The sequence below is a fragment of the Myodes glareolus genome, chromosome 24 (assembly GCF_982192425.1).
Source record: "Myodes glareolus chromosome 24, mMyoGla1.1, whole genome shotgun sequence".
NCBI classification, from domain to species: Eukaryota; Metazoa; Chordata; class Mammalia; order Rodentia; family Cricetidae; genus Myodes; species Myodes glareolus.
The window spans coordinates 1,337,862-1,361,431 of record NC_142049.1 but is presented as its reverse complement, the minus strand read 5'-3'; the positions used below and the strand labels follow the sequence as shown (position 1 = coordinate 1,361,431).

Genomic DNA, 23,570 nt, shown 5'->3' with positions numbered 1-23,570 from the left:
CAGGTCCCTCTATACCACCACTAATTGGTTTATCTCTTTCTACTGCCCCTGGCAGCAGCCTAATTAAAGGTTTTGCTTGTGAGAGCCAGCTGTGACTGGTCCACCAGCCATCTTTCCCAGAATCCCCAGGGCTCCCCTAAATGGCGCAGTCTCCATGGGGAGGCAGAATCTGGGCTCCTCCAGGCTTGGTGCTGAGTGAGGATGAGTTGGAAGATTGGTTGTGGTGAGGTTTTACATGTTTCCCTTCTGCTTCCTCTTTGGTTTTACTCAGTCGGACTTAGCTCTAAAGAGAAGAGACAAATAATAGACCTAGGGCTGAGTGTGGTGGAACACACTTAATCCCAGCACTTCAGAGGCAGGTTTCTGTGAGTTCAAGGCCAGCCTGGTCTGTATACTGAATTCCAGGACAGCCAGGGCTATGTAGAGAGACCCAGTCAAAAACAAAACAAAACAAAACAAAAAAACACCAAAACCAAACTAAACAAAAAACCCCAAAAAGATGGTAGATTTGCTCTCATCTATGACAGTTTTTTCCTGTCCTCTCACATAAGAGTTTGCCCAGTGCCCCATTCCTGGGCTTGTACTCTGCCCTGAACCTTTTCAACCTCCTCTGTTTCTCTAGGTTATGGCAGAAGCCATACCACACGACTCTAATTGTTTGCCTTTCTTCCTTGCCCCTCACTACACTCCGAGCTCCTTGTCTCAGTATTGGCATAGTGCCAGGGTTTCAGAGCCTCAGGACAGTTAACTGCACCTCTGCTGGCAGCCAGGAGTCTTTCCCTTTCCCTGGCCTCTTACTGTGCCCAAGCGCCTGAATCACTCAACCCAAGCACCTCCCAGACCACACCTACCATCCCTCTACCCTGGTTCCCTCCAGACTCTTGAGTCAGGCCCTCACTCTGTTGATTTCATCACCAACAGACACCTCAGGGGTCTCCACTGCCCTTTGTTTAACTTTGTGAATGAGGTGAGGGTCTTTAAGTACTTTAACTCTCTGTGAATGAGGTGAGGGGCTTTAGTTACTTTGTTTAACTCTGTGAATGAGATGAGGATCTTTAGTTACTTTGTTTAACTCTGTGAATGAGGTGAGGGGCTTTGGTTACTTTGTTTAACTCTGCGACTGAGATGAGGGTCTTCAGGTACTGTTCAGCTCCTCACTCTGAACATCCCACACTGAGGTGTTCACCCAGCAGCCCTCTCTGAGCTTTACACTGGCCATGGGCAAGATCTGGGGAATCGTTGCAGCTCCTGTGCTCAAGGGCTTCCTGTCTAGAGAAGGACACCAGTTTGTCTAAAGACAGCAAAAGCAGTTCATGTGAGGGGCGGAGGGTGGCAACTGGAGTGAACTCATAGGAGTCACATTTGAGAGCCAGCAGGACGCCTCACACACTAAGGGAGCTTGTCACCAAGCCTGATGACCTGAGTTTGATCCTAAGACTCTCATGGTCAAAGGAGAAAACTGACTCCTGCAAGTTTTCCTCTGACCCCTCAGGCTCCCTGTGGCACTCATATGTGTGTGCATAAAAAATGTAATTTTTTTTAAAAAAGAGAAATCACATTTGAGTAGGTCAAGCAAAGAGAATGGGGACTGTGTAAGCAATCTAGAGGGAGGAAGTAATACCATCAAAACCAGAGCTGTGAGAGGGACCAGAGTGGAAGGCAGTGGCCCTACTAGAGAGTTAAGCTAGATGGCTAGCCATCTGGTTGGGGAACCTGGCCTTGGTCCTTCAGATCCTTACCGGGGCTGTTTGCACAGGTAGAATATCTCTAATGTGACCCAAAGTAGGCCTATTTCTGTAACATAATTTGCAAATATGATTTTATTCATGCATTTATCTTATTTATTTAGCCATACTGAAAACCGAACCCAGGGCCTCACACACACACTAGGCAAGCACCGTATCACTGAGCTACACCCCCATTTCTAAATGATGTTGGTTTTTCCCTTTCTTTCTTTCTTTCTTTCTCTCTTTCTTTCTTCCTTTCTTTCTTTCTTCTGACAAAAGGTCTTGTTCCATAGCCCAGGTTATCTATACACTTGTGTTACCTGCCTTGGCCTCCCAAGTGCTGGGATTGTACGTGGTCCCACCATTTATTTTGTTATTAAGAGAAACAAGATGTAGAGTGTTTTGGTTTGCAAGCCGAAGAGGACAACTGTCTATTTGATTTTTTCCTCTATATAGAAAGATTAATGTAAAATAATAAGAAAGTACCGGGTTTGTAGTTATCCACTTTTGAATTTGATTCCTGGTCCTGCAGTTACTAGCTGTGTGCCCTTGAGCAAGTCCGTTGTCTATCTGCAGCATGGTTTCTCAATTATTGATGAGGTAAAGTCTGTCTTACAGCATTGTCATGGAGGTCAAAGATAAATGTGTGCTTTTGTGAGGCGTCTGGCTCACTCTAGACCCCAACATCCTCTCCCTTTTCCCTCTCCCATCGCAGGTCATCGACCTAAGAATACAGGATACTGGAGTGAGAATGGTTTTGTCAAGTGTTCATTATTCCCTGGAAGATTAGGTATTGGGAGGCTTTGCCCAGCTGGTGTCTCGGGACATGACTGTCTCTGCCTGTGTGCCCTGTCAGCCTAGAAGGGCTCAGTGCGGGCAGCACCCAGCCCTGAGGTGGTGTTGGTAGGGCTGTGGGCTTGACTTTCCCAGGAATAGCTGCACAAGAGGTAAGAGGCACAGGGGCAGTGCTTCCTTACCTCTCTTCCTTACCACCTTTCGGTTCCTCTGTTGTGAGGCCCTGTGGCTCTCATGACCCTCCATCTCGGTGCCCTGTTGGACAACTTTGTCTTTGCGTTTGGCGAGGTTTACAGCCTGCCCACTGACAAGTTGTTAAAGGCCAGTTTCTGTCTTTGTGTGATTCTGAGGTGTTTCCCTGGTGTGTACTGAAGACATCAGTCGGCAGGACTTGGAGTGTACTTAAAATGGCAGCTAAATGCTGCATGCAAAGTGTGTGTCCAGCATGTGTTGGCTGAACCGGGAGCAGGTGATAGATAGCGTGGCCCTTCTCCTGTGGGGCCTATCGCTCTTACTGGCTTGTATCTTCAGCTTCTTTTACTTCTTTCTGTGATGCATGTGAAATAGATCTTGAAGATGTAGTTTCCCCAGAAAAGAAGAACAAATCCAAGGCAAGGACAGGCTATACAGACACAGGCTACAGAACGTGTTTCAGGCTCCTGCAGGGCAGCCTTGGAGCTTAAGTTGTGCTGTTGGGCAGACCTGAGTTCCAGCATCTGATTGGGATCTCAATGAACGTCTTGTACTTCTGACAGAGAAGGAATCTCCAGCCTGACTGGCTGCCCTGGGAGGTGAAAGAGTGGGCATGTGAGCTGCCCATTCTCCTGATATGGAGAGGGAGCAGGGTAGCCAATGGGCTGTGACCCTGGCTGGCAGTTGGCCCCTAAGGGCATCCGCTATGTGGAGTCACTATCACTTGAGTGTTATCCGAGGCAAGTGACTTGAATTTCTGCTGTGGGTCTTTGCTGGGCTCTAGATCCCCTAGAACTGGAGTTACGGATGGTTGTGGGTGCAAGGACTGAACCCAGGTCCTCTGCCAGAACAGCAAATGCCCTTAGTTATTGGGCCATCTCTCTAGCCCCAAGAGGAAGCAACTTTATATTTTGTGGCCTGAAAAATAGTTTCACATTTCTATTGGAGAACACAGCACCCTATATCCACCCTATCTTCCATCTCTGCTCCCAGGTAACCAGACCCTAAAAGAGATAGAAATGCACACAAGGTAAGGACACACCCAGACCCCTACTACCTAAGGACCAGAGGCAGCCTGACTGTTGACTACTAAGCTCCACTCTCATGCCCACAGAAAAAGTGAAACCTGTCATGAAACCTAAATCATGCATGTCCTGTTCCCTGCTTTGGTCATATAGTATAGGAAAAATATTAACTAAGCCTGTTTCTTTATGATGTAAGACTTCTTCCCACAGAAGCCCTTAACAGTAGTGCACCTTCCTTTGTCTGGTGGGGCTGAGTCACTTCAGGTCCTCCAATATACTGCCTCCTGTGCTCTAATAAAGGCCTCCTTCCTGCCTTCTCAGCCTCATACATATCAGGAATGAGACTTCCTAGCACTGGGGGGCGGCACTTAACCTCTGCATACACAAAACGTGATACTCAGTCATCAGAGTGAACCGTGAACTGGGGTCCCGGGACAAAAGCCACTCCTGTGTCAAACATCTAAAACTGTTTAAAACGGCACTGGCTCCAGCATCAAACTGTTGCAGGCCCAAAGCCAAACTATTCTGAGCTGTCCTAGCCCCTCACATAGCCGTTATTGACTACCTTTGTGTGTAACCTGACATCCTTGTGACAGGAACTCCAGTACCGGAAGAGCCGAGCAGCTTGCCTCAGATAATGTACTCCCGTGAACCAGTAAAAGATGTAGAATTCCTCTTCAGAAGACACCCCAACCAAACAGATAAGTGACGACAGATGGGGAAGCTCTGAGACACGCCCTCCTGGGTGGCAGTTTTTCTTCCGCTCCTTCTTGTGCCCAATCTTTGCATGAGAGACTCCTTACTTCCTTCAGGGTGGAGTCGTTCTTCTGAATGACAGGGATCCTATGCCTTCCAATGTCATGAATTTCCTAACAATTTTTCTTTTGACTCCTCAGTTCCCTCCCACACTAAAACTGCTTAAAGAACCCGCTGCATTTAGCCTAGCCAGCCGAATTGCTTGTCCCCTGAATCTCGCCCATTCTTGCTATTTGTTTACACTTTGACCCTGAGCTCCAGCATCCTGCCCAAAGATGGGCTTGAGGACCGTCTTCCAAGGAGTGCATGGGGCCAATCTTTCCTGTGCTTTGTTAGTTGGGGGCTACTGGCCCAGAAACAGACTTAGGAAAATACCCAAAAGGCCATACATTCCTAAAGCAGCCACAAACAGTGATGTACGCTTCCCTAGTGGATGGTTGCTCACTTGTTCAACCTGCAACACAGCTCTCAAGATCTCTTTCTCTGTATGCAGTAAAAAAGGCTCTTGACCACAGGTGGAAAACTTTATTAATCTCTACCAATCTGTCTAATCGCTCAACTGGAGTAACCTTAGAAACACTCATGACAGGGCTGGAGAGATGGCTCAGCACTTAAGAGCACTGGCTGTTCTTCCAGAGGTCCTGAGCTCAATTCCCAGCAACCACATGGTGGCTCACAATCATCTGTAATGAGATCTGGCACCCTCTTCTCGCCTGCAGGCATACATGCAGGCAGAACACTGTATACATGATAAATAAATAAAATTTTTAAAAAAGAAAAAGAAACACTTGTGACAACCCAATTTCAAAAGCATCTTTACTGCAGGTATGGTGGCACATGCCTTTATTCCCAGAACTTGGGAGGCAGAGGCAGGCAGACCTCCCCTGTGAGTTCAGAGCTGACACAGTGAGTGCCAGACAGCCACGGTTACATAGAGAGACCCTGTTGATTTCCCTCACAACCATATCTTCCCTAGTTATCAAAACATCCTCCAGGGAGCTGATACGCCAAAAGCTTGGTCTCATATGCCCTGCCTCTCCTTCCTGTCATGGCGCATGTCCTTCTCCCTGTCACTCTTCTCCTTCCTCGGCCCCCCCCCCCTTCTTGACAAACTTTTACAGTTCATATCTTTCAGAAGCCAACAAATCCCAACTCCAGATGATTTTACAAGTGGACAGTATCCTCCTGATGCAGGACACAGAAAACAGCCTCTGCCCCAAAGGCCACCACCTGGCTACCCACTATGAGACGGGGGTCTCCAAACCCAACAGCGCCCCAGTTCAGCAGGAAGTAGCTGGACTGATTCCGACACCCACCAATCCCTTAGGCCCCCCCACCTTCTCTTCTATAGAATCACCTTTCTGATTCTTTTAGATATATACAAAAAGGCTGGAAAAGTTTGAGAACCTAAGCCTTCAAGTTATACAGGCCCAATGGATAGGACTTCAACCAAGGCAAGAACACGCTCAGCATGCTTGCGTTCATGCACACACGCCTGCCACCTAGAAACCTGGGACTGACTACCGTCATGCTGAATGAATCCTACATTAGTCAATGAATCATGCATCCCCCACTCAGAGAAAGAGTGGCCCCTGTCATGTAACCTAAGTCTTAAATATCCATCCCGCTTTCCCACCTTGACCATATAGTATAGCAGGTCACATGTTTACTAAACCTGCCTCCTCATGGTATAAGGCCTCCCCTTTTCCCTGGAAACATAAAGTAGACGCTCTGTTTTCAGACTCCCTGAGTACTGCCCCATGATGTTAATAAATCTCTCACTTGGAGGATGATTCAACTCAATGTCTCTCTCTTGAACTCCCTCGCCTCTCCCTTCTCAAAACCTCACAACGCGTCTCCTCAGCTGCTGACACCACGGAGTATGTCCGCTACTTCTCTCAGAGTGAACAGGAGGCTGAAAACTGAGTAGAAGTGGAATTGCTATGTAGAAAGAAAAACCGAGAAAAAGAAAGGCATTAAGTCATAAAAACTTTCTTGTGCCTAACAAAGATGTCTGATTCACTCCCCAGAGTCCATGGCCCATTAGCACCAGGCTGTACTTTCTGTGAAGTGGAGGGCCCATCACCTCAGATGAGAGATGAGGCAGAGGTAGAACTTAATAGAAATCACCTCCAGCAATTAAAGCTGAAAAAAAATGGCCTTGGGGGTTGGGAGGGTCACCATTTTAATATGATCACATTCAAAACTATGGGATAAATTCTGAACTTGAGTCCTGTCCCTGCTGCCGGGCTTAGAAGGTAGTCATTTCTAAGCAGTCACGTGACACGGAGCTTGTGATATGTGAGTATGTGCTGTCTTGTCCAGGTGTTTCTTTAAGATGAGTTCCTGAAGGAGAATTGCCAGCCCAGAGGATAGCAATGTGAAAAGCTCTATCTGTGAATTCACAAATTGAACAAATAGTCAGTAATGACCCAGATGCACTGGGTCCCCTGCAGCTCCCCACAGCCCCCATGGTGCCTCTCCCCTCCTCCTAGGCAGCGGTAGACACTGTTAAGCTTCTTCCTCCTTGTCAGTCAGTTTACATGAGCACAGTGACCATTCCTAGCAGCTTAAAGACCTGGCTGTAAATGATATTCATAAATGTGCAGAGAAAAATTATAAATAAATATTGATGTCATTTTGGGGTCGAGAAGAACTTTGTGGTTGTTATTTTTGAATCAGGGCTTCTCTGTGTAGCCCTGGCTGTCCTGAAACTTGGTCTGTAAACCAGGCTGTCCTCGAACTCACAGAGATCCACCTGCCTCTGCATCCCAAGTGCTGGGATTAAAGGCGTGCGCCACCACTGCCTGGCTAATTTTTTAGTTTATATGTCTGCGTGTGTGCCTGCTTGTTTGGGTGTATACCATGTTCATGTCTGTGGAGGCCCCTGGAACCGGAGTCACAGACAGATACAAATGAACCACCTGATGTGGGTTCTGGGCCCCAAACCCGGGTCTTCTGCAAGAGTAGCAGGTACTCTGACCCACACAGAGCCATCTCCAGGGCCCCTTGTATGTATCTGGATAAAGTGTGGTGAGCATTTGCAACTGTGTCCAAGGACAGCTTCTTCTCACTCTACACCTATACGACTAGTGTTCTTTCTGTCTCCACAGTTTTGTCTTTCTAGAAATTTAATACAAATGGAATCATATAACGTACTGTTTTCTGTCAGTTTTATTTCACTTAGCATATTTATGTGTATATGAGTTCACGCATGGTGTATGTATGTGTGTGCTGTGTACAAATGTGCATGCTACATGTGTGTGTGGTGTGTGCAAGCACATGTGTGTGTACAAGCACGTGTGTGTATGTTCATGTAGAAGCTAGGTGCTCAGTCTTTCTCTGCCATCATTGTTGAGACAGGGTCTCCCACTCCGCTGACCGAGCCATCTCCTGACGCGTGCTGCTGCGCCCAGACTTACCTGGGTGCTGAGAGTCCCCACTCGGGCTCTTGTGCAGCACTCCGCTGATTGAGCCCTCTCCTCAGCCCTTCAGTCAGCCTGGTATCCTTCAGGGTCGCTTCCTTTAATCGCTGAGCCATGTTGTATGCACAGACCCAGTTTGCTTTCTTGTTTGTGAGTTGATGGACATTTGAACTGTGTCTGGCCTTGGAGCTGCTATGAATAACACCCATGTCTTTAACACTCATGTACAGGTTGTTTGCACACATACGTTTTTTTTGCAGCTTAGGAGTAGAATTGCTAGGTCACATGCTACATGTGCGGTGAAGTTGAAAAAGAAACGTTTTCCTGAAGTAGCTGCACCATTGTCTGTTCTCCTCAGAAGCATGTGTGAGACCCAGTAGTCCCCATAACACTGGACGTCGTCTGTGTTCTTCCTCGTAGCTGTGTTAGTGAACATGAACTAGTGTCACCTTGTGGCTTTAGTTTGTATTTTCTTGTTGATTCATAGTATTGAACATCTCTCATGTGCTCGTGTGCCCTTCATGTCCCCTGTCTAGTGAAATGTTCCTAGTTTTCCTATTTTGAAATCGGGCTGCTTATAAATTCATCAGATATGGTTCAGCCACCGTGTTCTCTCAGACTGTGCCTTGTCTTTTCATTTACTACACGGTGGGTGTCTTTGAAAACCAAGATGCTTAATTATCATCTGTTAGTTTCATCATTTGCTGATTTGAAGTCTTTGTTTTGTTTTACTCTTTGTTGTGTTTTTGAAATAGAGGCTTACTGTGGTGTTCCCGCTGTCTGGAACCACTCGTGCCTCTGCCTCTGAGTACTAGGTTATGGGACTGTGCCATTACCACAACTGCCTTTTAAAAAAAAGATTTACTTTTATTTTATATGTATCAATGTTTTGCCTGCCTTCATTATGTGCACCGTGTGTGTGCCTGTTGGAGCCTCTGGAATCAGGATTATGGATGGTTGCAAGCCACCATGTGGGTACTGGGAGTTTCAACAAGAAGCTCTCAACAGGGTTTCCCTGTGTGGCCCTGGCTGTCCTGGAACTCACTCTGCAGACCAGGCTGGCCTTGAACGCACAGAGATCCTCCTGCCTCTGCCTCCTGAGTGCTGAGATTAAAGGTGTGACACACCACTGCCGGCCACCTGGCTTTTTAAAGTGTTTGTGATGAATTTGAATTTAGCTTTCTCCCCAACCTCTTTATTTTTGTGTCCTACCTAGGAAATATTTGCCTACTCTGAGGTCACAAAGACTTTCTTCTATTTTGTTTGTTTGGTTCGTTGTTTGGTTGATTGGTTGGGTTTTTTTCTTAGAGATTTATGATTCTGAGATTTGTTTTGTTTTGTTTTTTGACGTATAGTCCATTTCTAATTTTTTGCTGTCTACAGCATGAGTGAGCAGCAGAGATTTGTTCTCCTTTCATTTGGACAGCCAGCTTTCCCAACATTGTTTGCTGAGACTTTTTCTCTCTGAATTGCCTTAGAACTCCTGTCCAGAACAAACCTGGAAGTCACATCTGTAAGCCAGTGGTTTCACAAAAATGCTTACCAAACTACTTGGAACAAAGGAGGGGCCCCATGGGTGTTGTTGGCCACTTTCCTGATGTGAATCATCTCAAGCGGCTGAGAGTTACCAAATGTTTAGCAGTCAGTCCACCCGGTCCCTGAGACTCTGTCAGCTCCATAGGACAATGCAGGTCAGCTTCAGCACTCCATAATCTGCAAAGACCCACGTCTGCGCTCTCCTTCCCCATCCCATTCACATGCCCATGAGGCTGCCTCATGTGGGCGACACATTGGTCTGTCATAGCAATCTAAGGTTTGAAATCAGGTATCATAAATCCTCAAAACTGTCTTTGTCAATTTCTTTTCATATCATAAATAATATATATTATATATGCACACACACATTAAAAACAGCTTGTCATTTTCTATAAGGAACTCTGCTAGGATATTGATAACGGTTACTTTAATTTATAGACCAGTCTCTAGGTAATCGCCGTCTTACCAATGTTGAATCTGTTCATAACAGCTCTTCCATCTCTCTCTGCAATTGTTACTGTTGCGTATTACGAGTGCAGCATGTGAAAATATTGGCTTTTGCACATTGTGTGATTTCCAGCAACCTTGCTAAATTTCATTCTTCTAGCAGCTTCTTATTAGATCCCTGAGGAATTGAACGGATTCCCGGTTTCCATTTTTGGTTACCTATCCTCATGGGCCATGCCTGCTGTAAGCATGGGCCTTCTTTGTTTGAGACCACTTACCAGGTGCCCAGGAGCCTGCAAGCTGCATGCAACTGGGGACTGGACGTCCATGGCAGCGATTGTGGAATGCCGCTTCCTTAATGAGTGCGGTGGCACCTTGACACCCATCATTCCAGCTGTTACGCATGCCAGATCCTTCCATGCATGACATAGTTTTGAGAGACAGAGAGAGAGAGAGAGAGAGAGAGAGAGAGAGAGAGAATTCTTTCCTTGTGTAGAGTACTACTAAAGCATTCTACTCAAACGGCATTCTACTCAAACGGCGTAATGAGTTTGTTAGATGTTAAGGGTTAAGAAAAATCCTCTATGATCGAGCACTGGTATTCCCTGGCTGCACTTCCCTCCTTCCGCTCACACAGAAATCCTGAGAGATGCGTGCCAGCATGCTCCCAGGCTCAGGTCCGAAAGCTCTGCCCTGACCCAGCTGTTTCTGCGGGAATCAATCTTCCTTTCCCTCTCGAGAACAAAGGCTCTCCAAGCTGCTCCAACCCTGTCCTAGAGTCTTCCTCTTCCTTTTAATCTACAAATCCTCCTTCCTGAGCCACCTCCTGACGATAGCTTGGCAGCTGACAGTGTCTCACTGCTGCCCGTGCCAGGGTTCATGACCGAGCCTGCTTCCTTTCGAGGAGGACATGTTCATTTAGCAAATGCAGACAAGACTTCTGAACAGAGCCTTGCTATGTTTCCATGGCAACATAAATTACTTATGAAAATCTGTAGGAAGATTTGGGACCATTGTGAGTTAAGTACGGTCTCCTTCCTGAATAAAGCAACTGGGAAATGTTGAAAATTTTATTGTGCAGAGGCTGGGGGACAAAATTTGATTTCCCGAGGATTTAGATACATAATAAATAAATCTGAGGCCTGTGGGGAGAGAAATGAAAGTTTTATATGATGTAATTGGCAGCAATCCATTATCCTAACTCCCCACCACCGTGAGGAACAAGTCGCTTTCCGTCACAGCAGGAGAGCTTGTTTCTTGTACAATCCTGTTTCACTGTTACTCGTAATTGTCAGTTCTGTTTAAACTGGAAACAAAACAGTGGCTTCTATCCTATTCTGTCACAGACACTTTCTCCCCGTGCCCCAGCCACTGCCCCACCCCACCCCACCCCTTTTGGGACCCCACTCTTCAGTGGCAGGGCTCTCACAGCTGTCTGTGGTCTGTCCCTCTGTAATTGCTCCTTCAGTCTCTGCCCTTGAGTCAGTACAGCCAACGTGCTTAAGTGGGTACAGGGCTTCACTAAGAGAACGCACATCTGTTTAGAGTGGGCTCAGCATCGGAGGCTCAGTTCATCAGCTGGTCGCTGAAAGCTGCTTTGTGCAATCTGACTGGAAACTGGCTCAGCTGTAAGCTTGCTCCCCAAGCTGCTCTCCTCACTCTGCCCACCCTAGACACACCAGCGTATTGACTTGCGGAGGTCAGAAATGTAACAATGGCTGGATATGTATCTGATTGTAACTGTTTACATTTCCCCATCTGATAAAGAATGCTGGGGGAGGCAGCAGCTGCTCTCAAGCCTGGAACACAAAGCGCCGGAAATAATTTTTCTTAAATAAACAACTTTAATGAAAACCAAATGTATTTATTATCTAATTATCTACCACAGACTTTCTGACTCTGATAGGAACCAGCCTGCGTGAAGCCATTCTTCACAAATGGCCAGAGAACTAGAGTTGAGAGGACTGTGCCTCCTCCCCCTTTTCTTCCTCTTTCTTCCTGAGACAGGTTCTCACTAGATAGCCTTGGCTGTCCTTGAACTCTCTATATAGACCAGGGTGGCCCTGAACTCGCGGATCTGCCCACCTCTAACTCCAGAGTGCTGATTAAAGGCACATTTACACCGAGCCTATGGATTTCTTTCTGAAGACCCCCTCTCTGTTCTGGCTCAGGCTCAGTAGTAGTGTCTATGTGTTTAGCTTGGCTTGAAGGTGATAGCTTTCCCGTGACAACCTGTGTGGCCCTGCTTCTCATGTGAGTTGGACCTAGAGTTATCTTTATCAGCTTTCTGGGCATGAAGCTCTGCTATCAACTTGTTTTCATTTTTATTTTTTGCATGGGTGTATGTATGATATATACATGTGCACATGTGCCTGTGGAAGCCACAGGACTGCCTCGAGCATCGTTCCTCAGATGCCATCTTTCACTGGCCTGGAACTCACCAAGTAAACTGGGCTAGCTGCCCACCAAGTCCCACGATCCACCCTTCTCTACCTCCCCAGCACAGGGTGACATGCACACACCACCATGCCCAGCCTGTTTTACATGGATTCTGGGGATTGAACTCAAGTCTGGTGCTTGCAAAACACCAGCTACAGGCTGGGTCATCTCCTCATCCCATCTTGCTTCTTAAGACCAGTGTGTAAGCTCTCTCCAGAGGAGCTTGCTGTGACTCTGCTGGGAACTTCAGTTTCTGTGCTCAGCATGGAAGCTTAGTTTTGGACTGGGGTCTGTATTAGAATCTGTTGCTATGCTACAAATTACTCCAGAGCCTTTCAGCTTAAGGATTAGAGACCAGAAAAAACTGGCCAGATGGTTCCGGTTCTAGGGTCATACGAAGGCTGGCCTGAATCTAGGATCATGCGAAGGCTGGCTTGGACCTAGGATTCACTTCTAGCTTGTTCAAACCCCTGACTTTAACCAAGAGACCTCAGTCTCTTGCCATCTTCACATATGTGGATAGTGTATTTTGGCCATATTTACTTTCTATCTCTTGTCCCCCACCTTTCCCAACGCTCCCCTCCCACTTCCCAACTAGATTGTCAGGGAAGGGTGGGACCTCTGGAGTCTCTCCCCGTAGCAACCTTTAACTGCCTATAGGTGCTCTGGAATTTATAGCTGATTATAAATCCTTTCGAGCCATGCTCCCTCTGACAGAGGTTGATGAACCCTTGGACTCTTTGATTCACGCAGCAGCTTGCTGTCCCCAGAGAGACTGGAGGAGTCTGCCATACCTTTATCGACCCACCCTTAGAAGTCACCTCACTTTGACCATATGCCATTTCCTCCCCAGTCAGCCATATTAAAGAGGAGGGCTGTTGAATTCCATCTAAGCTAGAATGTGAAAGGATTTGGGGGCATACAGTGGAATGAGACAGAGATGCCCTGTGATGTTTGTGCAGTAAGCTCATGTCCGCCCCTTTGGGGAGGACCAGAGTCTTCCTGTCCAGCAGTTTCCAAGGAGACGGAGGCTGCATCTCTGTCCTGGCAGATGAGGACCACACTGAGAGCAGAAAAGATGCAAAAGAAGAGGACAAAGGCCACGTTTGACATTTATAACACGAAATACAGCTGCACTGGAGCTGGCTTAGCGGCTGTCAGTCCAGCCCTTACTCCAGAATTCCAGGTGTGAGAGATGGCGCTTGGCAACTGATTTGGAGAGAGGTGGGCCAAGAACCCCGAATTCTGCCTGGGGCTGAGGAAGGTGCTGAAGGGAGGTTGCTGGTGTTGGTAGTTGGAACTGTGGACTGAAGTAGCAGAACTCAGCAGTTTGAAAGGGACGGCGTACATTATGCATTTGGGGAAGGGTGGCGTGACACAGGGATCTCACTACTAAAACAGGCCAGCATTTCTGCAAAGAGCTGAGGTGAGGATGATGTGCAGTAATGCACCTGAGGAGCCCTGAACAGCAGCTGTGCACAAAACGCTCCCCAAATAGCTGGCAGAGACAAAACGACACTAGGCCGGTAACTTGGTACCAAATGATTGATGTGGGATTCCCATCTGTATGCTATGAATGTGTTTTATTACCATTGGTTAATAAAGAAGCTGCTTTGGCCTATATCAGGGCAGAATGTGGGTAGGCAGGAAAACTAAACTGAATTCAGGGAGAAAGAAGACAGAATCAGACAGATGCCAAAATCTTACCAGTAAGCCACTGACTGCCTCGTGGCAATACACAAATTAATATAAATGGGTTAATTTAAGATATAAGAGATAGCTAGAAATATGCCTGAGCCATTGGCCAAACAGTATTGTGATTAATATAGTTTTTGTGCAGCTTCTTTATTAACCAGTGGTAATAAAACATATTCACAGCATACAGAGGGAACTCCCACATCACATGACACCCTGAGGAATCAGCACGTGGGAACTGTGGGAGCAGATTGTGGACCTGATCCTGTGGGAACCTTTGGTAGGGAATAGCATGCAGACTACTGCTGGGGATAATGCTCTTGTACCCTGAAAGATTTGCCACTCGTATTGGTTTAATAAAATGCTGATTGACCTGTAGCCAGGGCTACCAGACTAAGAGGGTTATGGGAAGAGGAAAGGCTCAGTCTACAGTCACCACCCAGATACAGATGAGAATGCTGCACTGAGTAAGGTACCAAACCATGTGACTAAAAATAGATAAGAATTATAGATTAATTTAAGTTGTAAGAGCTAGTTAGTAATAAGCCTGAGCTAATAGGCCAAACAGTTTATAATTAATATAAGCGTCTCTGTGTTTCTTTGGAACTGAATGGCTGTAGGATCAGGCAGACAGAAACTTCAGTCTACAGACTACAGAACTAAGACATGTTCTATATGTACTACAGACTTAACCTGTGGCATGTACCAAGCCAGTCAGCAGGAGGGAGAAGCATCAGGACTGTGATCAGAAGCATTGGTCCAGGGAAAGGCTGTGCTGAGGGCAGGCAGGGGCGTAAGTCTAGACAGGAGGTGAAGGCAGACATCTGTATGTGTCTGAAAACCAGATCAAACCCAGAAGTCACACTTTAGTGGCTGCTCTGAATGTACCGAGCAGCTGTCCAAAACCCAGGAAACTTGCCCCCAAGTCTGCAAACGGTCTCTGTGATTAGAGTTGGGGGCCTGGCCTGACCTCTTCTCAGTAAATCTTCCCAACACAAAGAGCCTCATTAGAAGAGAATTTTAAAGCGAGCTCAGTAGTGGTCGTAGGAAATGGAGTTTAGGCTTAGAGCTACAGCTGAGTCCGATATGGGATGCTCTCTTAAAAGTTCATCTGATGTACCAAGGGTGTTCAAGATTGGGGGTGACCTAGCTTCTCTCACAGGGCCGCATCCCAAGCTTAATACTAGAGACTCTGCAGTCACAGGATCTGTGAGGAAACGCGGAATGCTTCCGGGACACTCTTGGAGGGACAAAGAAACAGAGTTTAGGGACTGTGCTCGTGTCTCTGAGACCTGGTTCTGGGAGCTTCGTGGCTGAGGAGGCTGGATCTTACCGTGTTGATAGCAGGAGATCCAGGCCTGTATCTTGGGTCTGTCTAGCAGGTAGGGCTCTGTCTGAGGGGGAGGAGTCTCTAGAATCTTCCAGAGGCAGTGGCAGCTGGAGTACCACACTACCCTGGACCAATAACACTGACCTGCACAGAGCACCACACTGAGTGGGAGTCAGGTCATGAGGACCCGGATGAAACTAAGGCAGGTGGCGAGGGAGGAGACAGAGACCCTTGATTCCCAGGGGCTGGGGTGCCACTGAAGGAACAATAAGCTCCCCGCCCTCATTCCTTATCTTCCTCTCCTAGATTCCCCATCTACACGAGGGCACAACCACCCGTACTCCAGACTCCTGGCATCTCCTGGTCTCTTCCCACAACCCATGTTCATTTGTGCCCTTGACCCAGTGTCCCTTCTCTGTCCCTGCGCCCGCCTCTCTCTGGCTCAGTCTCTGTCTTCCTTTCTGGTTTGTCGCTGTCTCCTGCTAGGCCATCAGTAGCCATTTCTCTTCACTGTCCCTCACTCACACCTCTGCCTCAGTTCTTTTCCAAATTAAATCTGTCTACATTGTTGGCTTGAAACCCTGGGCAAAGTCACGTTACAGGGAAGAGCTTTGGCCTAGCATGGCCAGCAGGTTCTCCATGATTGTTGTAGTAGAAACACCTGGGTGAGCCGTGCAGCCCTGGAGCTGCTCCCTGCTCCCTCCTCTACCTCCCATCCTCCTGATGGAGTTGTTGGCCAGCTCCAGCCCTCTCTGACTCTGGTCCAGATACCTCCCATGCTTCCAGGCTGGAGCAGCAGCTCCACCATGCTCCTACCCCCTCCTCTTTCAGGGCCCCATCTTGCCCTGTAGTAACCTCAAATTCCTCTGCCTAATGCACTTAAGTTCAGCATCTGTTTTTACTTGTCTGAGTTCCACAGTGTTCAGTATCTCCCCAGGCACTGGGGGAAAAATCTGAGTGAATGAACGATTGTGGGTGGGAGTCCAAGAGAAGGGAAACGGGCGGGAAGACAGGAGGATCTCAGTGCAGCAATGCTGAGCCGGGGGAACCCGCGAGATGCCCAGATGAAGGCCCAGGCTGCACCAGAAAGATGGGCCTGGAGCTCTGACAAGGGTCTCCCAGAGACAATGGTCTCTCCACAGAGGAGCCGATTATCTAGAGAAATTCGGGGAGCAGATGGAAAGATCAGCAAGTGGCTCCAGTAATGAACAGGAGAGGTCGGAGCTCGCCAGGACCTAGTCTAGCCGGATGCTCTCATCTTACAAACGAGAAAACAAAGGCCCAAAGCGGAAGGGCTCATCAGCAGGTAAAGGCGAAGCTAAATAGGTGCACTGAGCTTCACGTACAGCGCTGTGCGTGGTCCCCTGACCTCCAGCGCACTGGGCTTCACGTACAGCGCTGAGCGTGGTCCCCTGGCCTCCATGTTTGCGGTTCTCATCTCTGAGCCTTAAAGAAAGGAATCACCGAGGGTGAGAGGGGCCTTGGACCAACACAGTTCCACAACTGTCCACACTAAACCCTTCTTCCAAGCACAGCTGTCTATAACACCCGCACCCTCCAAGGGACAACAGACTAAGGCCTCTTGAACCCCAGAGCTGCTGCCCAGATGCTCCTGCCCGCTAAGTGGGGGATTGTTTGGGCCTTCAGCACCTACAGTTTTGAACTTCATGGGCCACCTACTTTCCATCTTTATGACAGATTAGAAAGAGCCAAGTAGCCAGGCCGAACGGTGAAGGTCTGTGGCCTCAGCTACTGAGGAGGCAGAGGGAGAATACAAGTTCACAGCCAGCTTGAGCAACAGTAAATTCAAATCCTGGGCAATATAATGAGATAAAATTAAGAAGAAGGAATATAGTTGAGCCAGAGAGCGCCTGCCTGCCTAGCACGTGAGAGTCCTTAGGTTCAGTTCCCGGAACCATGAAGACAGCAAAGTCAGATGAGAGGAAACCATGAGGTTGCTGGGAGTAGAAACACTAATGGGGGGAGGTGAATGTGTCTGTCACACAAGTGACAGAATAATAGCCATTTACACCCATACGGTGGCCATCCTAACCACACAGAGCCAACACAAGTCCTGGCTATTGTCCGAATGATGTGGGGGACGTGCTCTGCACTAAGGCACATCGCTGAGACTCCCATCCAAAGTGACCAGGCTGCTGGTGGTCTGGAGGGGTCACCCTGAAGAGTCTGGACAGCAAAGGTTCCTCACCGTGAGAAGCAGGGAAAGAAGGGCTTGAGGATCCTGCCTCTCATACTCAGGCTCTGGGCTGATCTCCACCACCAACACAGCAAGTGACAAGGGGGCCTTGGTGTTTGCTGCAAGGCTGCAGTGCATGGGTCTCCACCGAGTCTGAAGCTCTTTAGACTCACATATGAGGCATCCCATGTTTACTGAGCTCCCAAAGCACTGACTGGGCAGGGTATCTCAGCCTCCTTTAGACACTGGGCATATGAGACCTGTCCTGGATCCCCTGAATCTGGGCCTGGGAAGGACCCCGAGCACTTTCTCTGAGCTCCACACCTGGGACAGCTCTGAGAGAAGGCAAGCTGTTGGTCTTTTTTTTTTAATTTATGATTTATTTATCTTTTATTTTATTTGCATTGGTGTGAAGGTGTCAGGTCCCCTGGAACTGGATTTTCAGACAGTTGTGAGCTGCCATGTGGGTGCTGGGAATTGAACCCGGGTCCTCTGGAAGAGCAGTCAGTGTTCTTAACTGCTGAGCTATTTCTCCAGCCCCAAGCTGTTGGTCTTCATGGCGACAGACAGTGGTGCCGACTCCCAGCCCTGCTTCAGCGAGCACCGCAAGCGTGGATCAGGAGCCAGATTTGTGTGTGGCCAGGGTGGGGACATTTCTCTGCCCTGTGATGTTTCTCATCACTGATGCTTTCTTTGACTCACAGGAACGAATTCAGAGCATGGACAGACATCAAGCCTGTGAAACCAATCAAAGCCAAGCCCCAGTACAAGCCCCCAGACGACAAGATGGTTCACGAGACCAGCTACAGTGCCCAGTTCAAAGGGGAGGCCAGTAAGCCCACGGCAGCTGACAACAAGGCCATGGACCGCAGAAGAATACGAAGCCTCTACAGCGAGCCTTTCAAGGAATCCCCGAAGGTGAGACAGCTCTTACTAAACAGTTGAGAGAAAGCAGAATGGGGAGAGGGGGGCTCTAGCCAGCCCCCCTCCCCCGGAACTCCTGATTAATCATGCCTTTCTTCCTCAGCACATGGGTCCAGGGCCATCTTCAACAGGTACCTCAGTTAAGTTCAAAGCGCACATTAGAAAGGAGCATTACATAAAAGTAACTTAACATTTGGCTCCGCAGATTCTGTAGAGAAATGCAGGATAAAAACAACAGAAAACTCTCACCTGGGGGCCAAATCCCCTTGTTCTAAAGGAGCCATGCTCTAGCCTCTGAGCAGCTGGCCCAGGGTTGCAGCTCCTTCTCCACCCTGATCCAACCCCTGGAAAGGTCCTTCCCTCCCAGTCTCTGAAACACATCCTTCCGTCACTCTTCCGCGATCAGCGCTGCCCAACAGAGTGCCAAGTGTGTCACAACACACTGAGTGCAAGAAATGTTCCTGGTTATTCATTACTGAAGTAGCAGTTTCTGAATGAGGATTTGGGGTGTGTTTGTTTGTTTGTTTTTATGCTAACACTATGCTCTACCTAATTTCATCTCAGTATGATCTTGATAACAGGAGAAGCGTGTGGGGCAGGGTTAGCATTGTGGGCTCACAGGCCCACCTCTGTAAGTCAGGCCAGATGGGGCTGGGCACATAAACACCTTTCCTATGTGTAATAACAGAACATGGCTGGTGGCCAAAATAACTCCAGAACCTAACTGGCCTTTCTCCGACTTTGTCTTCAAGTCTAGCACTCAGCTGGCATTTCCTTTATGACAGGACCAGCTTGTAGCCAAGATGACAACAGACTGACCCAGTGTGTCTGGGATGAGTCTAGTTTTAGCACTGAATGTTTCGTGGTCCTGGTAATCGCCCTCCTCAATTCAAGCAAATCAGTTAGTAATTGGCCCAGCCTGGGAAACCCAGCACCAGCTCTGTCCATCCACAGGTGAAATGGGCTCCAGGATTAGGTTAGCGTTGAAGGAGAGAAGATTCCGTGTGAGTGAGGAGAGGTTATTGGGGAAATTAGGGATGGTCTGCAAGGTTTAGCATATTGGCCCAGGAAGCCCAGTTACTCCAGAGTTTTCTGAGAAAGAGAAGGCAAGACTGTATCTTCAGAATGAGAGGCAAGATCCAGACAAGGGGCCTGGAGACTGGAGTGACTGCCCTGGAGAAGCCGTCAAGATTCAACCAGAGATGAGCACGCGGCTGGTAGTGTCCATTGCCGGGCTGACACTCAGCACCCCCGGGTTGCTGTGATCAACTGTGGTTCATCTCTATGAAAGCATACCTGCCCCCTTCAGTCTAGGGCCCACATGACCACATAGCCCCTCCTGGAGATGCTCAGTGTCTTGCACACTGACTACAGCAAGCCACATGCCCGGGCCTGCATGAGCGAGCGAGGCACAGCCTTCCAATGAGGAGAGACAAGAGATTCTGTAACCGCTATCTAGCCCACCACCTGGCCTGCTCCGGGGGAGAATAACAGGGCAGGGAGCGTGAGATGGTGTTGCTACAGGAAGCCTACAGATCCAGACACGGTGGAAACCCCGCCCCCGCTCTGCCTGCCCACTCCGTCACCGGTCACTATCGTTACTCTGTCGCTAACGCTTCGATGTCTTTCTCTAAACCCCTCTCCCACTTCCCCCCTTTGTGTTTCTATACGTGTGTTCTGTCTGTCTGTCTCCCCATGCAGGTAGAGAAACCTAGTGTTCAGAGTTCCAAACCAAAAAAGACCTCAACGAGCCATAAGCCCCTGAGGAAGGCCAAAGACAAGCAGGCGGTATCGGGCCAAGCCGCCAAGAAAAAGACCGCAGAGGGCCCCAGTGCCACCAAGCCCGACGACAAGGAGCAGAGCAAAGAGATGAACAATAAACTGGCTGAGGCGAAAGAGTAAATGTCCCTGCACTTTCCTCCCCCCTCCCCCAGCCCCCCTTTATCTACACCAACAAACAAAAAAAGGCCACAAAATTACTTAGAGACTTCCCATCTGCCTTGGTTCCAGTGTCACAGGAGCCCTGCAGCTAATTTTTTTTCTGGGAGGAATCACATTTCACAGACTGAGGCCGCTGCCTCTTCCTATGGGTGGCACAGCATCCAGTCAAGGGCCCCAGGACACCAGGAAGCATTGTGCACTGGCTCTGAACTCCCTGTGGGTCTGGGTTGGGCCAGGTCTCAACTGCTGCCAAGTGCGGCTCCTGGTGGAACTGGAAGTGTCTGCTGCAAGGCATCCTTCCCCTGTGCCTCCCACACTTCGGATTTTGGACTTTAGGCAAATGTTGCTTCTCAAGTTCATTAGATGCTTACATGTTACCCAAGTTCAGCTTGGGCTTCGACAGTTAGAATTCGTGAAAATGTTCAAGACAAGGGAACATCAAACCAACCTTGGCCTTACTGTCAATGAAATGGAATTCTGTCTGTTAACTAGAAGTAACCCTCTCCTGGAACCCTCAGTTAGGAGTGTGTGCCTGTGTTTCGTGCCTATTGGTGAGCTTTGAATAGTGTATCAAGTAATAGGCCACTGGCTGGGGCTGGTCAGAAGTGGCAGAAGGTGAGTGTTTGGAATGCTGTAGATGTTGTACAGGGCGCTCCCAGGCGTGGGAGCCCACTGTCCTCTGTTTGCCCTCAGCATGCGGCAGATGTCGCAGAACGCTTGGTTAGCAGAGAACAGTCAGGTGTGCAGGCGGCACATAGCATACTTGTGACTTTCTGTTCCTAAGGCGTGCAGGTGGGATGTGTAGACACGGCAGCAAGCACAGTGATGCCCCCTCCCGCCCCAAGCTCTTGCTCTGCTTCCCAGAGAGGCCACCGTGCTGAGCATCCAGTCAGAGTCTGGGTGGTGAGCCCTGCTAAGGGCTTAGCAAGCATCTATGCCTTTGGATGCTTAGAATCAGCTCTCTGTGTACTCCGGTATTACAGTGTTGCCTGTGTGTGAGTAGCCCCCTAGAGTTGTGTTGTAGGAATTTGGGAGTGGTTATGAAGAAACCCACCCTCCTTACTTATGAGGGAACCCAAAACGTCCACCAGAAATGTTCTGGTGACGTATAGATTGCTCCTGTCCTGGAAGTTCTTATTTGCTCAGCGTTCTGAGTAGGTGGGATGGTGCACCCCAGTTTGCTTTCTCTTGTGGTAAAAGTGATTCCGAGGGAAGGTCTCACGGCTGTCTCCCTCAGAAGTCCCTTCAGGTCCTTGTAGTTTGGGAAGGCGGAGCCCCCGAGCTCTGCCTCAGTTTTGCTCTGCAGACAGTGAAGTTTCCTTTGCACCTTTTGGGGCTGGTTGAGACACGTTTGTAAATTAACTCACCAGCGCTGTGTAAGCCTTCATCATTTTAACAGAACAGACGAGAAATGAAGCCTTTGGCATCAACAGACGCCGGTGAGGCGTGCTAGAGAAGGGAGGAGACACTGAGGGGTCGCGTTGCCACGACTCACAGGTCTCAATGCCTGTCCAGAAATACCTAAAGCTCCGTACTGTTTCTGGCTACCTGTTAGCCAACCTTACTGTTTACTGAGAACTCTATGAAGTGCTCCAACTGTAGCCGCCAGCGCGCGCTCCTCTCAAACCCCGGCAGCAGCCAGATCTGCGGCTAGCCACACTTCGATTTCCCTGTAGAATAGCTGTGTGTTTTGTAGATCGAGTAAGTCAGAGTTTACAATGCACAGGGGATCATCCGTTCACCGTTCATGTTCTGCCTTGTGCCGGGCACTGTGCCAGGCTTGGTGGGCAGACAGGGCTCTATAGTGACACCAGGTGCATGGCTGTCTCACATGTGCTTTGAGTTGAGTTGGTGATGTGCACACTGTAGTTTGTCATAGCTGACCACAAGGACCCCAGAGCCTTAGGGGCTGAATTTCTTACCCTGCCCTACCCAAGGCTTTAGATGACCTGGATGGTGTCCCCTTCAACTTTTTCACACACCCACCCACGAAAACTGTTTGCAGTCACTTTGACACTTGAATGTTTCGCTCCACTGACAGGAAACGTCCTTTGATTTCTACTGTTTACAAATCAAACTCAGCGGGTCTTGCTCTGTCTCCCAAAAGCGCTGGGTAACACTGTTTCCTCGAGCAGTGTTTGGCGTTGCCTCTCTGCAGGTGACCACGCCTGTCCCTCATTCTGTACATTTCCCTACTGTTCCCTGCTCATCCCGGGCAAGAGGGCTGGCACGGAAACTTTTTATTTCTTGGCCTGCCTGCGAAACTCCCCCAAGCTGTGCCCAGTTTTCCCTTCTCCAGCCCCAGCTCCTAGACATCCAGCTGGGTCACTGAGGCAGAGAGGAAGTGTCTATGATTTTGTGGCCCGGGTTTTGTTGCATATCACAGATTGTCTATGTACCATGTAGTGCACACCTCTCTTGGTGCTATTTCGTTCCTGCTGTTAGTTAAAGAATGACAAAAAAAAAAAATTCATGTATAGCCAATTGATTGTGGCGTCTTGTGGTCTGTGCTTGCTCAGAAAGCAAACCAACAGGTTTTTTCCAGTTACAAATAAATGCTAAAGACGAACACCACCTTCTTGATCGCATTTCCTTGGTGAGGCCCCGCTGAGTAGGTATAGGAAAGCACCTTTGGCATCTGCGCCTCTTGGTGCAAGATGAGCTGTGCCCTGCAGTTTTCCCGGGGTCTCCATAATGCAGCTTGCCTCTTTTAGATTGCCTCTCAGATACTAATTGCAAGCAGTCAGAGCTAAATGTTGGGAAAGGCGAAGATGGATCCGGAGGTGCCCTGGCCAACAAGGTAGTGTAACGATTTCATGCCATGTTCTGGAACAGTGACCACCTGCTCCACTCACTGCCTCACGGGGGTGAGAAGCTGCTGTCTAACTCTCCCCTTCCTGTGGGCAGCAGCAGTGCTGCTCCTGGCCTTTCCTCCCTACAGGGATGACACAGACGCCTTTGCTTGCTTGTTTAATCCACACCCGTGTCACAGGTTGCACCCAGGGGTTGGCTCACTGTGACGTGCATGTGCCTGATATGGGGATGAAAAAAACAGCCACGAGAGTGGCTAAGGCAAGGGCCCAGTGAGTCAGGGGACTTGGACGCTTGAGTGGAGAACAGGTTTTCCTGTGGGGGTGAGAA

The 23,570-nt window shown here is 48.7% G+C and overlaps 1 protein-coding gene across 1 annotated transcript in view; it reads left to right on the top strand.

Annotated features, from left to right (window-relative positions):
• The window catches only part of Map6 (microtubule associated protein 6), a 70,614-nt gene that overhangs the window by 32,471 nt on the left and 14,573 nt on the right, over positions 1-23,570 (top strand). The window contains exons 2-3 of the mRNA XM_087901594.1: positions 18,269-18,482; positions 20,190-20,386. Coding sequence (XP_087757720.1) covers positions 18,269-18,482; positions 20,190-20,386 — 411 coding nt within the window. The remainder of the gene's footprint in view (positions 1-18,268; positions 18,483-20,189; positions 20,387-23,570) is intronic.